Consider the following 19,001-nt stretch of genomic DNA (forward strand, 5'->3'; position numbering starts at 1 on the left):
ACTGCTAACCACTCATGGGGTTTCCTAAGTACCTGAGTGCCCTTGCTGGGCAGACACTTAGACAAACATGCTGAGCTCTGGCTGAACAGTCATAGGACTACTTGGGAGAAAGGAGAAAACAGAACATCACTTGGCTTGAGATGAGTCTAATTAGGCCTAGAGAGACCTGAGGTCACACAGAACTTAGGGAACACAGAACTGGTTTCAGAACTAGAATTAAAACCTAATTCTGATTCCAAAAGCCAGGTTTTTCCCTCTCATATTATGTTGCAACTGCTCTACAGGATGTCACTATTGTATCTTAAAGTGACGTGTTGTCCCACTGATGACCAGAATGGATAGACTTAGCCGACATTTTAGACTATCTTCTTTCTCCTTCATGTCTCCTGTGCTTCCCTTTAGGAACTGCATGCATCACCAGAGATGACCTTTCCAGAGAGAGAAGAGCTACTCAGAGACACTCAGTTGCTTTCTAAACTAACTTATCTCTTCAGGTCCAAGATTACTTTATACCGTGAATCAAAAGGGACTTTCATGAACATGACCTATGCCAACTTATAATATGTAATAAGTATAGTCAATTTAAATGCTTAAGTTTTGGGGGAAAATTCTATTAACTTGTTCTCACGTTGACGTAATCTCTCATCATATTTTATTCTGAGAAAGCTTTGACATTTAAAAGTCATTTTTAAAATTTTCTAAAAATGCAACCAATTCACAAAAACCTCAAGGGAAGAACAGACAAAATTAGCTCAGTACCATATGGTAAAACAACTGTAGGTACCAACAGCCTAGAAACGATTTCTGAACCTCCGAAACTGAGGCTTTCGTCAGATCAGTATGATCACAGAAAGTCATACTTATGTACCAAGAGTAAATTTGGGGCATATGAATAAGAAAGCACTTTGGCCTGTATTGTAGGACATGTAAGTAATGAATATGCCTGTGGAGTTCATATTCCTAAATAAATGTTTCTTTGTTTGGGATATCAGCTGGCTTCCAAGAGATTTTCTAAGGCAGAAACCACTGAAATAATCCAATGAGAAATTATCACTGCAACTACAGCTGAGCTAAGAGAAAAAGATGAGCTGATCCATACCATTTAGTAATACATGTGGCTTTCTTACCCCTGTAATTCAAGAAGTGGTAGTCACAGGGTAGTGACAGAGCAGGAAAACCATCATCCTTCTCAAAACATGCCAATAGGTATATTGTAATTTATTTCAAAATTTGTAAAAAATAATGGAGTGGGTAAAGAGATGGGTAGATGGATAGATATGTGACAAAATAATATAGTAAAATGTTAATCATCTGATCAAGATAGTGGGTATATGAGTGTTTATTGTAGAATTCTTTCATTATTTTGTATATCCAAAAAATTTCCTAATAAAATGTTGAAGGAAAAACCATGAAAAGGAAAAACATTGCAACAGAGCAAACAAATAAGACAAGGTTTGGACAGCAGTTTTTAAAGGGGATGTAGTTACTCTAGACTCAGACCAGTGTGTGCATCTCGTCAATGCAAATTAGGCTCACAGCAGACAAATGAATTCTCTCTAGGAAACAGTCTCTGTGAGACTTCAATAATTATAATTACATATCTAGGCTCATAGAGAAAACTGACCTTTATTTAACTAAGGCAAAGAGTAAACATTTAAAAAACAAACAAAAATGCATTAAGGCTAACGGATCCACTCGCCCAAATGCAAATATAAACAGCTGCAGCAAGGGGAAAAAGGGAAGGGAAGTGGGGGCAAAGGAACTCTAACAGAATTTAGACTACAGCATATTTACTCATGGAAAACAACCATGAATCATCTTAAAAGAAGTCAGTCATAGGACTGGCAGGAGAAAGGGTTGTGTGTGACACAGCCAAGGTCTGGCGCAAACAGAGGCAAAGCTGTATCTCCTCCCATTCTTCCATAATGACTCTAAGTCTAGCCTGGAAGCACCTCTGTCCCTCAGAACAAAAGATAACTTCTTAGGGCCCGTGCCACGCATGCTCTTCTCTACACAGAGTAGAGGATAACACGTGTGCGTCAGACAAAGCCTGGTATCACGTTAGCACCAAACATAAGTTCAAAAAGCACACTTTTTTCCCTTAAGAAATACTTAAACCAAGTAATGAGCTCATTTATCCATTGACTTTCCAAAAGGCTCACTGTCCCATTACAAGAGTCAAATCTCTTCAGGGTCTGCTGTTTATTCTTGGTGGTCTGGAACAGGACTAGAGTAGGCAGCTCCTCCTACCTCCAGAGATGAGTTTTTGAAGAATGTAAGGCAATTTGAAGTAGGGCCTAAAGGACAACCTAAAGACAACAGTCTGTGATGTGTTCATTCCAGGTAACTTCTGTTAAAAAAAAAGATTAAAGCAGCATCACTGTTGGGTGAGCAGGGGAAGATAATCGTAAAGTGGGTGAAACTGGACTCTGAGCCAGATGCTTTCATTTGCATCCTGTCTCTGTTACTTACTAGCTGTGTGGCCTTAGGATAGTTCCTTAGGTTCTCGATAACTCAGTTTTTCTCACTTTAAAATTAGGGATGATTCTGTGAGGATTAAATGAGTTAATACATGTAACGGGCCTATGACAATGTCTGGTTGTTAACTGTTGGCTGCTATCACTATCCACATTATCAAGCAAAAAAGACATCCAATGTAACCATAATTACTCGCTTCCAACACACATTAAAATAAAAAGAATATTGAGAACATACATATAGATGCTCTGAGTCCCCTTTCCTTTAAGGCTTCTGACATATCTCCCTTCTTCGTTTCACCTCCCAATACTTTGAAAGAACCATGCTTGCTATCTTCACTTACATAGCAATAACTCATTCTAGAATGGCCTCCTCCCATTTTACTCTTCAGAAATTCTTTTGGTTAAAGTCACTAAGGACTTTCTAACTGTTAAGCCCAGTAACCTACTTTCAGTCTTCATGCTTCTAAACCACTCTTCAGTATTTAAGTTTTAACTAACCCCCACTTTTTGAAATGCATTCCCTTTTTGGGCTTAAGATGACACTTTCTTCTAGTCCTCCTGATGTATCTTTTAATGATCCCTCCTCTTCTTCGTATCCCTAAAATTGTCATTCCTAGGTTACCTCATGTAAACAGCCAGCAAATATATGTATCTGACATGATTATGTTAACCCCTACACTTCTCCCCTCATATCTCATCAACTTACCCTACCACAATCACCCAACCTATTAAGTCCTTATTAGCTAGTAAAATTCTTGTCATGCAGTATGTATAATAAATAATATTTAATAAGTAAAATCATGAATGAAAACAGTGAATATGAACTTTCCATTCTCAACTACAGGGAAATGTGAATAGACTGGTTTTATTAGAACAGGAAGGCTAGGGGAAAACAGTTATAGAATGCAAACCCAGGTCTCTGAAAATCACTGCTCTGTACTATGATAATAAAAGGAAATATAACTCATTTGTTTGCCACTTTTCAGGAATACATTCCTGTTCAAAGGCTACTGTCATAAACATTAAATAACAAGACAGTCAGGGGAGAAAACTGTTATTTTCCCAGCTCTGTCTGTATCTTAGGCAAGGTTTGGATGATGGCCAAGTCACTGACAAAGAATAGCATCCCCACAGGAAGCGGGGGGGAAATAGGAAATGTGCCTTAGAGTTAGTGTCCAGAGGACAGGATAGATTTTTCTGTTAAAGACTTTTTTAAAAGAGAAGTTACACACATTCATTTGGGTAATTAAGGTCTTACTAATGTGAGATTTACTGCTGTGGGGAAAAACTGACCACATTTAATTCTTCATTATTATAGGTACAATATGTATTTTAGCTTACAGAGAACACAATTCTAACTACAAGACAGTCATTTTCTAATGGGAGATGGATTCATGCTCTGGTCCACCTCACTTATTAATTTTCTTTTTAAAAATTTGATATGAATTTTCACTTCAGGCTAAGATGGACTAACAAGGACTAGATATACCTTCCCACTTCAAACAACCCCAAAACAAACAAACAAACAAACAAACAAACAAACAAAACAAACCTCTAGATAAAAATGTATGAAATAAAGGCTTTCAAGACACTAGACATAGGCAATGAAAAACAGTGATCCCTGAGACATAAAAAAAAAAAAAGAGACAAACCCTATCTATGCCCACTTACTGCCTTGAGAAAATTTCCAGGCCACGATATGGGGAGGGAGAACCCAGTTAGATTCTGGCTGACTCTCTTAGTTGAGAAAATAGAGCTGAGAATACAGGAAGACCAAGGCAGCAACTGTTAAAAGGACAGAGCACCGGGAAGGAGAGATCTGTACAGAAATAATTCTGAAGATCTGTGGAGCATAACCATTGACTAATCAACAGAGTACTAACGCGTATTATAAAACCACCCGGGACAAGGAAAAGACCAATCCAAGAGGACAGAGAAAAGCGTACTCACTGCTTATACAGGGCCAGGAACAGTGCCTGTCCCTACCAGTCGGAACGAAAAACTTCACAATTTACAGTACACTGGGTAGAACATTCAGAAAGGTCTTGTCTCAGTGATACAGAATAATGAGACCTGTGATAAATGTTGTCCCAGTCCTATTCAATAAATCTTAAGGCGAGACCACAATTAATCATACTGTTTCCAAATAATTTAATATTCTAGACAGAAGTTGAAGAATATTTATAGGAATGCAAAAACATTTAACACCCAATGAGGTAGAATTCACAATGTCTGGCATCCAAACAAAGATTACTGGGTACACAAGGTAATTAGCTGTAGTAAGAATGGATAACAGGGAAGAATGTGAGAAATTCTGAGAGTAGAACCCTCAGGCGATGTTAACTGGCTGTGGATACAGGAGATAATGAAGATGGTGATTCAAAGCTGACTCTAGGATTTAAAGTCTGAATGAGAAGAAAATTGGGGTACTATTAATAGAAATGAGAGAAGTAGGAGCTGTTTTGGGCTAATGAATCACTGTGGTGGCCTCTCTGATCATAGCCCCGATGAAAGGACAGCCACCTGGTAATTAGTGTTTATACGAAACTTGTTTCCCTTCCCTAACACGCCATTGTACTGAATATCTACAATAAGCCATTGTATTACTAATGTTATATTGCTTTTTATATTATATTGTCTATGACAAAGTATAGCACAGCGTTTAAGAGCACAGGCTTTGGAGTCTGCCAGATATAAAATGAATCCTGGCACTCCAATTACTTGACATGTAACCTTAAGCAAGTTATTTAACCTAAGTCCCACTTCCCTTACTAGTGCTACTTACATCAAAGAGTCGTGAGGGTTAAATAAGAACATGTTTAAAGCTTAACTTAGCACTATGTCCATAAAGAATAAGCGCTCCAATAAATGTCAGCTATCACTTTTATATTTGTTTAAAAGTGTCTCATTCTCAACATTTGTCTTAGTGTTTTAAGAAGTCCATTGTATTCTATTAATGTGGAAATAAAAAGGGGAAAGGCTTACTCTGGAAAATAATACTTTCAGGCTGTGAATAACTTGCGTATTGAATTTCAGCTTTCTGATATTGGTTTTATAGGACAACACTTTTTGAGAACAATTTGGAGTCATTGCTGAATGGAATTTTCAGGAAGGGAACAAAGATAGTTGGAAAATAGTAAAATAGAGAAAACTCAACTCTTCCAAATATTGCTACTTATTACATGTTTCCTCACATTTAATACCACAAAATATAGGGGAAATATAAAAACAGTAAAGCTTTTAAAATGTGAAACATTTGATAAGATAATTATATAACTATGTCAACATAATTTTGTGCTTTTAGATTATTGGCCTTGAAGGTGACACATAAGATTTATTTTTATTGGGGCATCAAAACTGGTTATTTGAAATTTAAGATTAAAAAATGTTAAGTGAACTCTCAGTGATAAAATAGCTATGGTCCTACAAAGGAAATTCTGCAGTTCTGTTTTTTTCTAGTATCTGGGGAAGTGATCCCATAAAGAAATCTTTTCTATACTATAAATTGGAAAGCTTAGATTATCTTACTGAATCAAAAAATGTTTGCAAAATGTTACCTAAGTAAATTCAGTAACATTATGGATACTTTAATAAGATGTAGTTACTTTTGGAGAAAATAATGATAGAAAGATTAACTGGGAAACTGACTCTTTAAATCTAATTTAGATCAAAACATCAAAATGGCTTAATGGTTACTTATTTTTCTTTATTGCATTTAAGGCATTTAAAAATATTTTCAGTGATTTATTCTTACAGAATTAGATATCATAATTAGAATTTCTTTCATGTTACTTCACAGCCTTTCTTTAAATAGTGTTATTTAATGCAGGAGGTCAATATGTGCCTGTTAGAAGATTATGTGGTTCATAGACTCTCCTCTTTCTCAAAGGTTGTTATTTCTCCCATGTGGGTCTTGTGGGGGAACTTTGTTGTATATTAGCTATTGTTTGGGTTTTCAGAATTTAAAATGGAGTTTAGCAAATAAGGATGGCTTATATAAAAACCAGATCTGTGCACCTATCTGGGGCTACTTTAACAGTAGTGACCTGCTTAAAAAAAAAAAATTTCAAAAATCACAGTCAGACTACTCCAAAAAGCATATATTAGCTTCTATCAGACATTCAAAGACATCCAGTTTGAGTACTGCATTTTCAAATTTTAGGGTGCTCTGTAAAAGCGCTGACTGGGGGAGAGAGGATCAATCTCATACTAGTAAAGCTTACAATCTACCCATCTAAGATTTATATATAGGCATGCAACCCTATCTCTGGATTTTGAATTTACCTAAAAGGAAAGAAATTTAATCTTTTAAAAATAAAACAATGAACAAAGAGAGAAAACACTGGTGGAAATATTCCCATAAATATGAGAGTCAACCAGGCAATGATCAAGATGACTAAGCAACCTCAGGGATGTGTGACTCAGTGGGCTATTCCAAGATTATTAGCTTCATGACATGCATCTTAGTCATCTTCATAAAGGATTCATTGTTTTAGAAAAGTGAGGGACTCAAAAATGGTGTGAAGCACTGATTTTATTTGATAAAAACTGAAGTCTTTGCTTTGACAAAGCCAAGTTAACTGTGGCAGGGTCAGTGTCACATAAATTCGGCCAATGAGTCAGACTATCATTTGCATATACCCCCTCTGACCTAGTATCTATTAAAGCAGCTATTAACTAAACCCAGTATCTGTAAATGGCCATTTATATAATGGGATTTAGTAAGAGTCCTAAGGAAGCCAACATATTTTGAGAAATAAGTTTTATTTAGGAATGTGTAATGTCTTCAAGCAGAACAGTGCGATTATGATTTAATATCAGGAAGGTTAGAGACGTATCATTAATAATTTATTGTTAATTTACCCCAAGTAGCTCTTATTCAAAGTCATTATGCTATATTTTGCTTTGTGTATTTTAACTCTCCCTGCTTCCCTTTATATATTCCATCATAAGGTTTATTACATTTATTCATAAAAACCAACAACCTCTTCCTTCCTTTTACTAGGTAGCAAAATTAGTTTGTCTTTCTCTGTAGAATAAGAGATTCCATTAAAATGGTCAGAAAGAGTGACAGGTTTCAGGTGGATAATTTCTAGCATAACTGCACATTAACATAATGATGATTACATTTAAAAAATGGATCCCCAAATAATTTTAAAAACTGAAGTTAAAAACTTTAATAAGGTTTCAAATTAATATCTGTCAAGGAAATGAGGCTTTGGGACTAGAAAAGGCACTTGTGGAAGGTTAGCCAGCTATATACTCTGCCCTAGTACATAATCCTCCATAACTGTCATTAAAGCTCAAACTCTTGGGTGGCTGACAGCTAGGAATCTAGTAACTTGTTGCAAAGGGATCCCGGACAGTGCACTTATGTGACCTTGTCTCCATTGTTGGGCCAGGTCTCTAGAAACACCAATTTTGGTAGAACAGCTGTTCAAAACAGCTGCCTTAAGAAGTAAAAAAAAAAAAAATTACTAATGAAGTAAATGTTAATGTTAATACTCCACTTGAAGATCCAAATTCTAGTTCAGATGTCACCCCAGCAGTTTCTGCTTCAGCAGTCAAAAGACTACCATTATGATCAAACAATTGCAATTACTATTAAGGTAACTGTTAAATGAACAATGCCTATAATCTTAAAACATGTTCATGAACAACTTCTAACCTATTCTCAAACTGCACTTTTCTGCATTCAGTAAACAGACTGTATGGTTCCTAAAGGCATAGAACTTATCTTCAATTACAAAGGTATCCTCTGAACCAGGGTTCTTAAAGTGTGACTTGGGGACCCCTGGGGGTTCTCAAGACAATTTCGGGTGGTCCACAGAGTCAAAACTATGTACATAATACTAATACATTATTTGCCTTTCTCATTCTCTGATAGTGTATAGTGGAATTTTCCAAAGCTTGCATGATGTTAACACAAAATGGGTCTATTATTGTTTTTAAAAAATGGACAGATATTTTTTTAATTTCTCAGTTTTAATTTCTAATATGGTAAATATCAATAGATATAACTCATATAAATACAAGATTTTAGGGTGCTCAAGCTCATTAAAATGCATTTGTCAAAGCTCTTACAAATCTTTAGATACAAGAAACAGAAATAAATGTCCCATCAAGTATTGATAGAACCCAAATGAAGAGTTCTCAAAAGCACACAGCTAAAACCTGTCAATTAATTTTGTTTTCTATGTAGTATAAAATTCATTATTTATCGACTAGCAAAGCAGAAAATAAAATCGACAATGTCAGTATGTTTTCCAGAAGTGAGATGCATGCTGATGCCAATGTGGTAGATTTTAACCAAATCTGAAGGTTTATATAGATCAATAGTTGGGTCCAATCTTCTTTATTATGGCTATGCATCTGGTCTTAGAACAAATAATTTATTTAATCTTTTGACTAAACTTATTCATGCTTGGATATAATCAACCTACCAGCACTAAAGTAGTACTTGACATAATGCAACTTTCTGGGCTGGAAATGTACTATTGCACATACTAAGCAACTAGTATGTGGTTAACTGAAGAAATGGCAAGCAGGATGGATACAACTGAGAATAAAACTATAACTATGGCCATCAACTCACTATTGCTGATGGGAGGTATGGTAATTGTAGCAATACAATCAATTATATTATGCTCCCAGCTGCCTAGCTATCATTGAAAAACTGACAGTATGACTTCTTCCAGAAAGGACAGCAGGTATGGAGAACCCCTTTTTGGTGAGCTACGCACCTGGCACTACTGGATTAGAATGGGGCACAGGACAGGGGTGAGGAGGACACGAGGAGGATGGAAGTAATCTGTAAGAGAAAATTAAAGATGCACTGGATGCAGCAGAGCTGTGGACTGCTAGCTACTACAGGAAGCAGACTATGTGGTAAGGTTATCAGAGAGAATTGTTTGTTTTGAGCAAATGAGGCACAAGTGGAGATACCAATAACAGTCTCTCAAGTAGCCTGTGGTTGTAACAAAATGAAAGTCTCTATAAAGATCAGGCTCCCAAATGCAGAAACATGTAGTATGCACCAAGAGTGTAAAGAAACAGGTACCTGAGTGGGAAAAGGATAAGTTTAGATGTTGCCAGGACAGGAAAAGCACTGTCTAAAACTCCAAGAAATTAAAAGTACTCTCTGTCACTAGAAATGGCCACTAGAATGGACATGAAATAAACTCTCTAGCAAAACACATTATCAGCACCAAGTTCAGGATGCAAAATGGCTAGGGTTGAAACTGGTCAACAATCACTTAGGAAATCCAGGGCTTTAAAGAGGTTATTTTCCCCATCACCACCAGCCCTTTCCACTTGTTTTCTTTCAGAATTTCAAGGAATTAATGCCAACACTTCCAAATGTAGGCAAGTACAATGCCTTTGGGCAATGAATTTGTATTTATCTTTCTCTTCTATGGTTACATGCTCACATCTTAAGAGAGGTTTAAGTAAGTGTGGAAATTGGAAACCAAGGAATTTTTTGCCTAGTGCCTATTTCCATTTTCCCCTGAGCATCCCCAGGCAAAGCAATCCTGTGGTTCTAACCTCTTAAATCCTGTTGTGTGCGAGCACCGCCCATGCTCTGTCTTGGCATTCGAAGAGAAGTTCTCAAAGGTGTATGTCTCTGCTCATCCAGGTAAGCAAGGTCCTCCAAGTGGGCAGAACTTGTGGCTGACAAGACAGAAGAGTTTAGTCAGAGTATGTAAATTTCAAAAACTTTCAGTCAGTCTGTATCTCCCAAACTTTGGAATTAGAGCTCACTCCAGCAGATACATTTACCAAGAGTTTGCTGAACTCAAAATCCTCATCAGTGTCTAGAACATGAGCCAGAGAAACATGTCAAGAGTTGTCTTCAGTTCCTTCATCACTATCAACTGCCTGGGCCTATGGAGAATACTAGCAACAAGCTGGCAAACATTAGTACCTGACAACAAAGATTATTATATTTGCTTCTTTTGGGGTCACAAATCCCATTTATAGAATAAGATATAAACATCATCAGTGAAGAAACCTGTTTCAAATTACACTGAGCTGTAAGAAAAACATGACACCCTATTTTCAACATTTTTCCTTTATGGTAAAGAACCAAATATGGTAACATTCTGAAAACAATTTTCATGTGTGTGTGTGTGTGTGTGTGTTGGAAAGGTGGGAACCTGGGACAATGGACAGAGAACTGCCAAAGAGCATTTAGGAAACTGTCAATGTCCATGAATTCCAAAAACATTCTGTTGCTTTCTCAAGATAATCAAGTACTAAGGATCTCCCATTCCATCTATAAATCCTTTAATTCCTAACCCAGCCACAAAAGAGAGAGAAAACAGCAGAAGATAAGGGGAAAATGGGATTACATCACTATTCAACATTATTTAGACTCTAAAATAAATAATTATATTACTCATACTGAGATAAAGTTTTTTAAAAAAGGGAAATTTAAAAGCTGGATTTGAACAAGACCTTTTATTGTTGGCATTCATCACATACCCCTCTTTCCCTGCTGTACATATGCTTAGAACAATTTAATAAGTATAAATATACTGATTTTCCCTCCCTATTTCAAGCTCATATCGTATTTAAGAACCTTAATTATTCCTGTTAACCATGGAGATTTGAGCATTTGATCTTCCCCGTTTGGGGAAACACTTGTATACACTAGAGAGTAAAGGGAAATATGTATATCTAGAGCTAAAATGAGAAGAGGGGACCCTCTTGAGCCAAGAACATTTATTTTAAAAGATGATTTAGATATCTAATCATTTACGTTACCAGAAATGGAGGTCTTATCAAATATTTACATACATTTTACAGTTAGCAGAGTAATTCCCTGTGAAATTAATTTTATTTCTCTATATTCAGGAAATATTTTCAACCTATAATCTTTCAATTTTAAAAATACCTGACTCATTTGGTTTATAGCTCACTTTCCTGCCTCTCTGTGAGGACACTGAAACCACAGTTTCCAGACACAGAGAACAACCCAATACAAACTATTCCCTGACCTATGACTTGCCTTGACAGTATTACATTCAACACTGACAGGAAATAATTATCTGATGAAGAATTTTGTTCAACACAGTCAATACGTATTACTCTGACAATATCAAATCTTATTTTCCAGGACAGATCTAACTGGCTTCTGATGGCAAATTTAGCTTTTACCCTTCCTTTCCTTTGGAAAAGCATTATCAGTACTACTTATGAATCTGAAAACCTCTGTTAGTCAGATAGGGAGTGTTACAGGATGACCACAGTGACTGGTGAAAACGTAATCAATAATTAAGGTCTGTAGGAATAATAACTCAGGCTAATATTATCCCCCAGACCTTTCTTTAATATGGGGGAGGGACAGAAGAGGGAAAAGAAGAGGAGAGAAAACATTTTAACTGTGTACAGGAAATATTTTCCAATACTTGAATTAAAACAAACTCCAATAGCAAAGAAAAAAAAAATCACTGTTTTATAATGCTTGATATAATTAGCACACTTTTCTATTAAAAAGGTAAAGAAACAATGACATCAAAAGCATAGTTTCTAAAAGAAAAAATTGATAAATTGATGTCATCAAAATTTTTGTGCTCCAAAAATATGTCAATAAAGAAATGAAAAAACAAGCAACAGACTGAGAAAATATTTTGCAAACATATCTGATAAAAATTTGTATCCAGAATATACAGTAAATTACTACACAAATAAGACAACAGCCCAATAAAAAAATGTGCAACAGGTTTGAGTAGATATTTAACTAAAGAAGATATATGGATAGCTAATAAATACATAAAATGAGCTCAACACCATTAGTCATTTCATACCCTCTCAAATAATTATAATAAGGGATTTAGACGAGAACAAATGGTAGAGAAGATGTGGAGAAACAGGAATCCTCACGCTGTGGGTGGAAATATAAAATGGTGCAGCCATTGGAAAACAGTTTGGCAGCTTCCTAAAAAGTTAAATATAAATTTACCCTATGATCCATCAGTTCCACTCCTAGGCATTTATCTAAGAGAAATAATAACGTATGTCCACCCAAAGAATTATAGCAGCACTATTCACAATAATAAAAAATTGTAAAAACTTAAATGTCCATCAACTGATGAATGGGTAGATAAAATGTGGTAATAATAGCCATACAATGGAATACTATTTGTAATAAAAAGGAAAAAACTTCTGATACATGGATGAACCTCAAAAACATTGTAATAGACACAAGAGACCACATACTGTATGACTCCATTTATATAATATGCCCAGAAAAGGTAAATCTATAGAGATAGAAAGTAGATTAGTGGTTGCCTAGAGCTGGGGGTGGGAATTAACATTAAATAGACATTACAAATTTTATCGGAATAATAAAAATATTGTAAAACCGGATTCATGATGAAGGTTGCATAATTTGGTAAATATACTAAAAATTACTGAACTGAGTAAAATATGGCTAAATATACTTGATTTTATACTTTATTTTTAAAAATAATAAAAAATTTCACAGTGCTGCTACCACTGAACTAAGGTGGAAATGAGAATAATTTTTGGCCCATCTGGGTACCTAATGACTTTGACAAATAAGTAAATTATCATTTTGTTGAAGTTATTAGGTTATTTTTAATTAACACTAAAAACAGGTATTTCTTCAAAGATCTAGTTATGTTGTCTAAAACTGCTATTTCTAAACCAAAGCCAAGGGAAAATTCTTCTAGAAAGACAGGAACCTGAATATACTTTACATATATTTTAAATTGAGGTATGATTTACATATATAAAGTATGTAAGTTTTGTGTATAGCTCAATAAATTTTTTATACACACACATACATGCCCCCCCCCCTTGCAACCACATTCAGATAAAAATACAGAAGGCTCCCTTAATTGATATTCCCACCAAAGGTAGTGGGAATCATCATAGAAGTGCCATAGTTTTGTCTGTTTTTTTGAACTTCATATAAATATACATACTTCATACAGTATGTATACGCTCTAATATCATCTGTAGCAGTATTACATTCTTTTTCATTGTTGTATACAATTTGTTTATCCAGTCTACTGTTGATAGACAGTTGGATTTTCAGCTTTGGGGAATTATGAATAAAACTGATACAAACATCCTTATTATTTGTCTTTTGGTGAACATAAGGACTTATTTATTTATTTATTTATTCACAATGCTCACTCAAGGATATTTTTTCCATTGATTTTTTAGAGAGAGTGGAAGGGAAGGGGAGAGACAGAAAGAGAGATACATCGATGTGAGAGAGACACATCAATAGGTTGCCTCTCGCACATGCCCCAACCAGGGCTGGGGATTAAGCCTGTAACTTAGGTACATGCCCTTGACTGGAATCAAACCCGAGACCCTTCAGTATGCAGGCTGATGCTCTAACCATTGAGCCAAACCGACTAGGGCCATAAGGACTTATTTCTGATGGGCATCCTATGTAGGAGTAAAACTGCTACGTTTTAGGTAACAAGCAGCTTTATAAAGTGGTGGTAGCAATTTAGTAAATACTCCTGTGAGCAATGTATAACAATTTCAACTGTATTACATCTTTACTAATATTAGCACTGCCATTCCTTTTAACTTTGTGCGTATGGGTATAGTAGTAGCTCATGTTAAGAACTGTGAAGGATCTGATATTTTATCCTACATCTAAGCTAACAAGCCTAAATACTGAAAAACATGGGACATCTACATCAGAGATGAAAGACAGTTTATTACTCAGAGGAATAATAGTAGCCAGAGATCAACATCTGTGCCAGTTCTCTGAGCCCCAATTCCCACAGGGTAATACAAAAAGGAATATTAGCACTTCCTGGGATTTTATATAAATGGAATCATGTAATATGTACTTTTTTTTTTTAAATCTGGCTTCTTTCACTAAGCATGACTACTCTGAGATTCATATGTGTTGTTGCAGTATAAATAATTCATTTCTTTTTGTTGCTGGGTAGTATCCATTGCAAGGATACACTATAATTTGTTTATCCATTCACCTGTTGATGGGCATTTGCGATGTTCACAATTTTTAGCTATTACAAAAAGATTTGCTATAATCACTTGTGTACATCTTTATAACAACATATACTTTCATTTGTATAAATATTGTTGGGTTTTTCATCTCACAATGTCATTCTCATAAGTTATAGCATTCTAGGATTCTAATATGATGTCACGGTTAAGGATCAACATATTTTAAAAAGGCCTAGGAGAGGAAATATTCTGTCATCATATAAAAGCAAATAATCTTGAAATAATAAAATCTTCTGAGTTACTGTTCTTCCAGATGAGCCATTCTCGCATAGTCACATCTGATGACAGATGCTGATAGTCTCCCAGAAGGTAGAAGAAAGGAATGGTTTAGAAAAGGTACAAAAGGGAACTGGGAAAGACAAGCAGCATTACACTATAACATAAATAATCATATCTGGGAACTAAGAGCACTTGACTATAATAAGTAATTTATTATCTTGTGTCAGTGAAATAAACCTATCCAGGCATTCATCAGGCAAGTAAAAAAGACAGAAGTAACTTTGATTTTTGTAATATGGACAAAGTCCAAATGATGATGCATTTTAAACATGCCAGAATTCCCAATTATTCTGTAAAAGTTCATTGTCTGACTTAGGTGTATAAAAAATACCCTTAGACATCAATTCTAAACAGCTGCTTAAGAATAATGGCTCCATGTTCCAGCCACTTAAACTTCTGAACCATTCCTTTATGACTGGCTGTTAGCGGTGGTGATGAGTTATTCTTTAGCAATGCAGGCACCTGGTGATTTTGTTATAAGATAGCCAAGGGACTGTGAAAACAGTGAGCTCTTAGAATGGAGAAATGGAATTCTTGTCTGCCTGCTACTCCCTCAAACTATGGAGGATGATTTCTGATAATACAAATTGTATTGAAATATACTTTAACTTAATAATGTTTTTTAAAACTTTAAAACCTCAAACTGAAATCCTTTCAAAGGCTTCTGATGTGAGAAAAAATATTTTTAGAAGTTCAACAATATACTTTATAGGTTCTGTTTCTGATTTTATGTGTGTTTTTATGTATTTTGGGAGAACAAAACAATCACTTGAAGAACACAAGCCTTCCCCTACGTTCAAAGAGATATACACATGTATATTACCCAAACTCAAAAGAGCAGCTCAGTCAAAGAAGATGAATGGAAAATCTAAATACTGTTAGAGAAGAATTTCTTTTCACTTCAATATATATGCCAGTAAAATGGTCATTTCTGGGAAATCCTTACCTGCTACTGAATTTGGTCGTGGCATAAGATACAGAGGAATAGACTGTACTGACTGTGATAAAACTGTTTCCAAATTCCTCTCTGGGATCTTATTCAGACTATAGGTGGAAGCCGTCATGTTCTCATCCACGCGGTATAAACAGGAATCCATGCTGGACTTCTGAGCCTGCCAAGGTTTTAGGTTTCCTCCAGATCCTAATTCTTTACCGCTTTCCCCAACATATTTTGTGCGTTCTACATTTTCAGAATAGCTTGTCAACGTAGCTAGAAAAAGAGTAAAGTGAATTTAAAAAAACAACCCTGGAGATTAATCTGTTTATTACTATCCAAACTCAAGACCAGATAATGAGAATATTAGTAACATTATTTTTAAAAAGTTACTGATGATCTTTTCATTTCCATCATTAAGCTTAAATAATTGAAACCAAAATATGTGCCTCTCACATATTTTCTCTATTTTTATCTTAACAACTCTACTTAAATAAACAAACAAATGCATACATGAGCACTAAAGGACTGACAAAGAAGGCATATCAATGCTAACAATTTCAAAATTTCATCAAAAGGGAATTTATATAATTTTTCATGAACTACTGGAGTACTCCAGAGGTCTCAAAAAGATCGTTATATTTATACTCTTTTTATTTTCTTCCCGTTTATATGTAACAAATAATTAGAAAAAGAAACAATCCCTAAGTAGAAGCTAATAGAAGGGAAAGAATCTGTCCAAATAAGGAAGCAATACAGGGCCTTCTTGTTTGTACACTTAACTACAGCTCTACTCCTATCTAGTCTCTTAATGAAATAAAACAAAAACTGAAGAGGCTTCTAGAACTTTGAGTCTTACCACTAATTATAAAGAGGAATTATAAACAGGAAAATTTCCATCAACCCTAGAAATGGAAGGGTTTAAATACATTAAAATCTAGATTATAAAAACCTCCATAATAGTTATAAAACAGGAATAAAATATCATCCCAGGAGAGTTTTTAAATGTAAGTTCATATTCTTTTCTTTCATTTTAAATATACCTATTGTTAAAAGAAGAGACTTAAGTTCTAAGTTTGTGAGGTAATTTCCACGGTTCTTTTTAGTGAAGTTTTCTCTTTGGAAATTTAAATGGAATTCTGGATTTTGTAGTAACAAGGGAAGATGATGAATTACAAAGCAAGACACCCTGGTTGCCTTCCAGCCTTGCAGCTCTTTATAATATGTCCTCCTTGCATCTGAGAATTAAGTACTGCCAACTGGTCTCCGAATCCTCACTGATATGAGGGAGGCCAGTTCCATGGCAACATCTCCCTGTCAACTCCATCAGAGTGGGCAGTCACTATTAGCCTTCTCAAAATGCCAGTGGCCCCCACCTCCACTTAGTCATGAGCTATCCTTTTTATATATTGTCCCTATTATCTGTTTTATATACTGCTGGATTCAATTTGTTAGAGTTTTGTTAAGGATAACAAATATCAGATTTTTTTAAAACTATAATCGTGTGTAATTATTTTTTTAAAAAAAGACATAAAATGATTAACATAAAAACCAACTCACCAATGATGCCACTATCTCTGCTTTCGAGGGTGGAGGTTGGACTAGTGACAGCTCCATAGCTGCAGTCCTTGGCTGTTGCATTTGTACTGACTGGGGGGAGGGTGGAGCAGGGGCTACTGGCTGGTGGAGAGGCAGTGCTGCTAGTCAAGGTAGAGCAGGGACTTATCCGCTGGGTGATTGCTGAGGTCTGAAAAATTGGAATGAAAAATAAATAACATATACCTATCAGTTGTTAATATATCTTATGGTAAAACATAATCTTTGATGAGAAAACGAAGAAAATCTATATTCAGCTTTTACATTTATTAGGTTCTATTTGGTTTTGCTTCCCAGGATAAGAGATACTGCATTCTACAATTAAGGTGAAATTTAAACTTAAAATGAGCAGAGGCTGGGCCAGTTTTTCTGCCTAGAAAATTTCCAGTGACAAGTATTCTTTATCATTGACATGAATTAATGGAAAATTTTTTAAAATTAAGCATAAGTTGATCTTGCTGTTTTCAATCAATAAAACGTTTGAAGGCTTGGAACTTTGTCTTGTTAACAATTTTCTTTAGATAGAAAAAAAAAACTCCAGCTAAGGAAAAATAAAAATAAGGTTCTTAATACAAATAATTGTTTTTTTTGATACATAGGTGGCTTCCCAGAGACAATAAATGAATGCAGGGAAATGCTTTATTCTAAAAGTTAGTCTAAATAAAATGAATCAAATAATATCACTTTAATAAAAAACTAAATTTCTCTGTAGAAACTGATTATAGATTAAGATAACTTTGTATCCTGAAAAATTCTTACACCTGAAGTTACCTCCTTTTTAAGTTTTTGATGGGAAAGAATAAATAATCACCAAAAAGAGTGGTGGCAATATATTCTGGTTTACTGAATTTAATGGCAATTCACTTTTGTTTAGCTCTTTTTTTAAAAAAAATATATATCTTTATTGATTTCAGAGAGAGGAAAGGAGGGGGAGAGAGATAGAAACATCAATGATGAGAGAGTCATTGATCAGCTGCCTACCCGCAACCCGGGTATGTGCCCTGACCAGGAATCGAACCCCGATCTCCTGGATCATAGGTTGATGCTCAACCGCTGAACCACACCCGGCTGGGCTAGCTCTCTTTACTCAAATAAATTACTGACATCATGAATAAAAGTATTTATTCTTTCAAACACCAAAGAAATTCTATCCTTTTCAAAATGATGTGTGATCAGTGAAAAAATTACTGATGATAAATTTGACATCTTTATTTTGATTTTTATTAATTTTTTAATGTTTCTTTATCTTTATTGTTGAGACCATTATAGATGTCCCCCTTTTAACCTCACTGATCCCCTCCACCCCACATCCATCCCACCCCAGGACCTCCCCATGCCAATGTCCAGGTCCATGGGCCATGCCCATAAACATACAAGTTCCCTGATTAATCTCTCCCCACCATATTCCCCCTCCCTGCCTTCCCTCTGAGATCCCTGTTTGTTCCACGCTTCTATGTCTCTGGATCCACTTTGTTCATCAGTTTATTTTGTTTACTATATTCCACATATAAGTGAGATCATTTGGTACTTGTCCTTCTCTGACTGGCTCATTTCACTTAGCATAATACTCTCTAGTTCCCTCCATGCTGTGCCAAAGGCCAAAAGGTCCTTCTTCTTCATAGCCGCATAGTACTCCATGGTGTGAATGTCCCACAGCTCTTTTATCCACTCATCTACTGATGGGCACT

At 35.4% G+C, this 19,001-nt stretch overlaps 1 protein-coding gene across 11 annotated transcripts in view; it reads right to left on the minus strand.

The window, feature by feature from the left end:
- Nucleotides 1–19,001, minus strand: part of TANC2 (tetratricopeptide repeat, ankyrin repeat and coiled-coil containing 2) — a 203,582-nt gene that overhangs the window by 79,633 nt on the left and 104,948 nt on the right. For all 11 annotated transcript variants that reach the window (XM_081162722.1, XM_081162731.1, XM_081162730.1 and 8 more), the window contains 3 exons: nucleotides 17,278–17,464; nucleotides 15,730–15,993; nucleotides 10,026–10,151 (listed from right to left, as the gene is read on the minus strand). In XM_081162722.1, the coding sequence (XP_081018848.1) occupies nucleotides 10,026–10,151; nucleotides 15,730–15,993; nucleotides 17,278–17,464 (577 nt within the window). The remainder of the gene's footprint in view (nucleotides 1–10,025; nucleotides 10,152–15,729; nucleotides 15,994–17,277; nucleotides 17,465–19,001) is intronic.

This window comes from Miniopterus schreibersii (genome assembly GCF_964146895.1).
Source record: "Miniopterus schreibersii genome assembly, chromosome: 16".
Classification (NCBI taxonomy): Eukaryota; Metazoa; Chordata; class Mammalia; order Chiroptera; family Miniopteridae; genus Miniopterus; species Miniopterus schreibersii.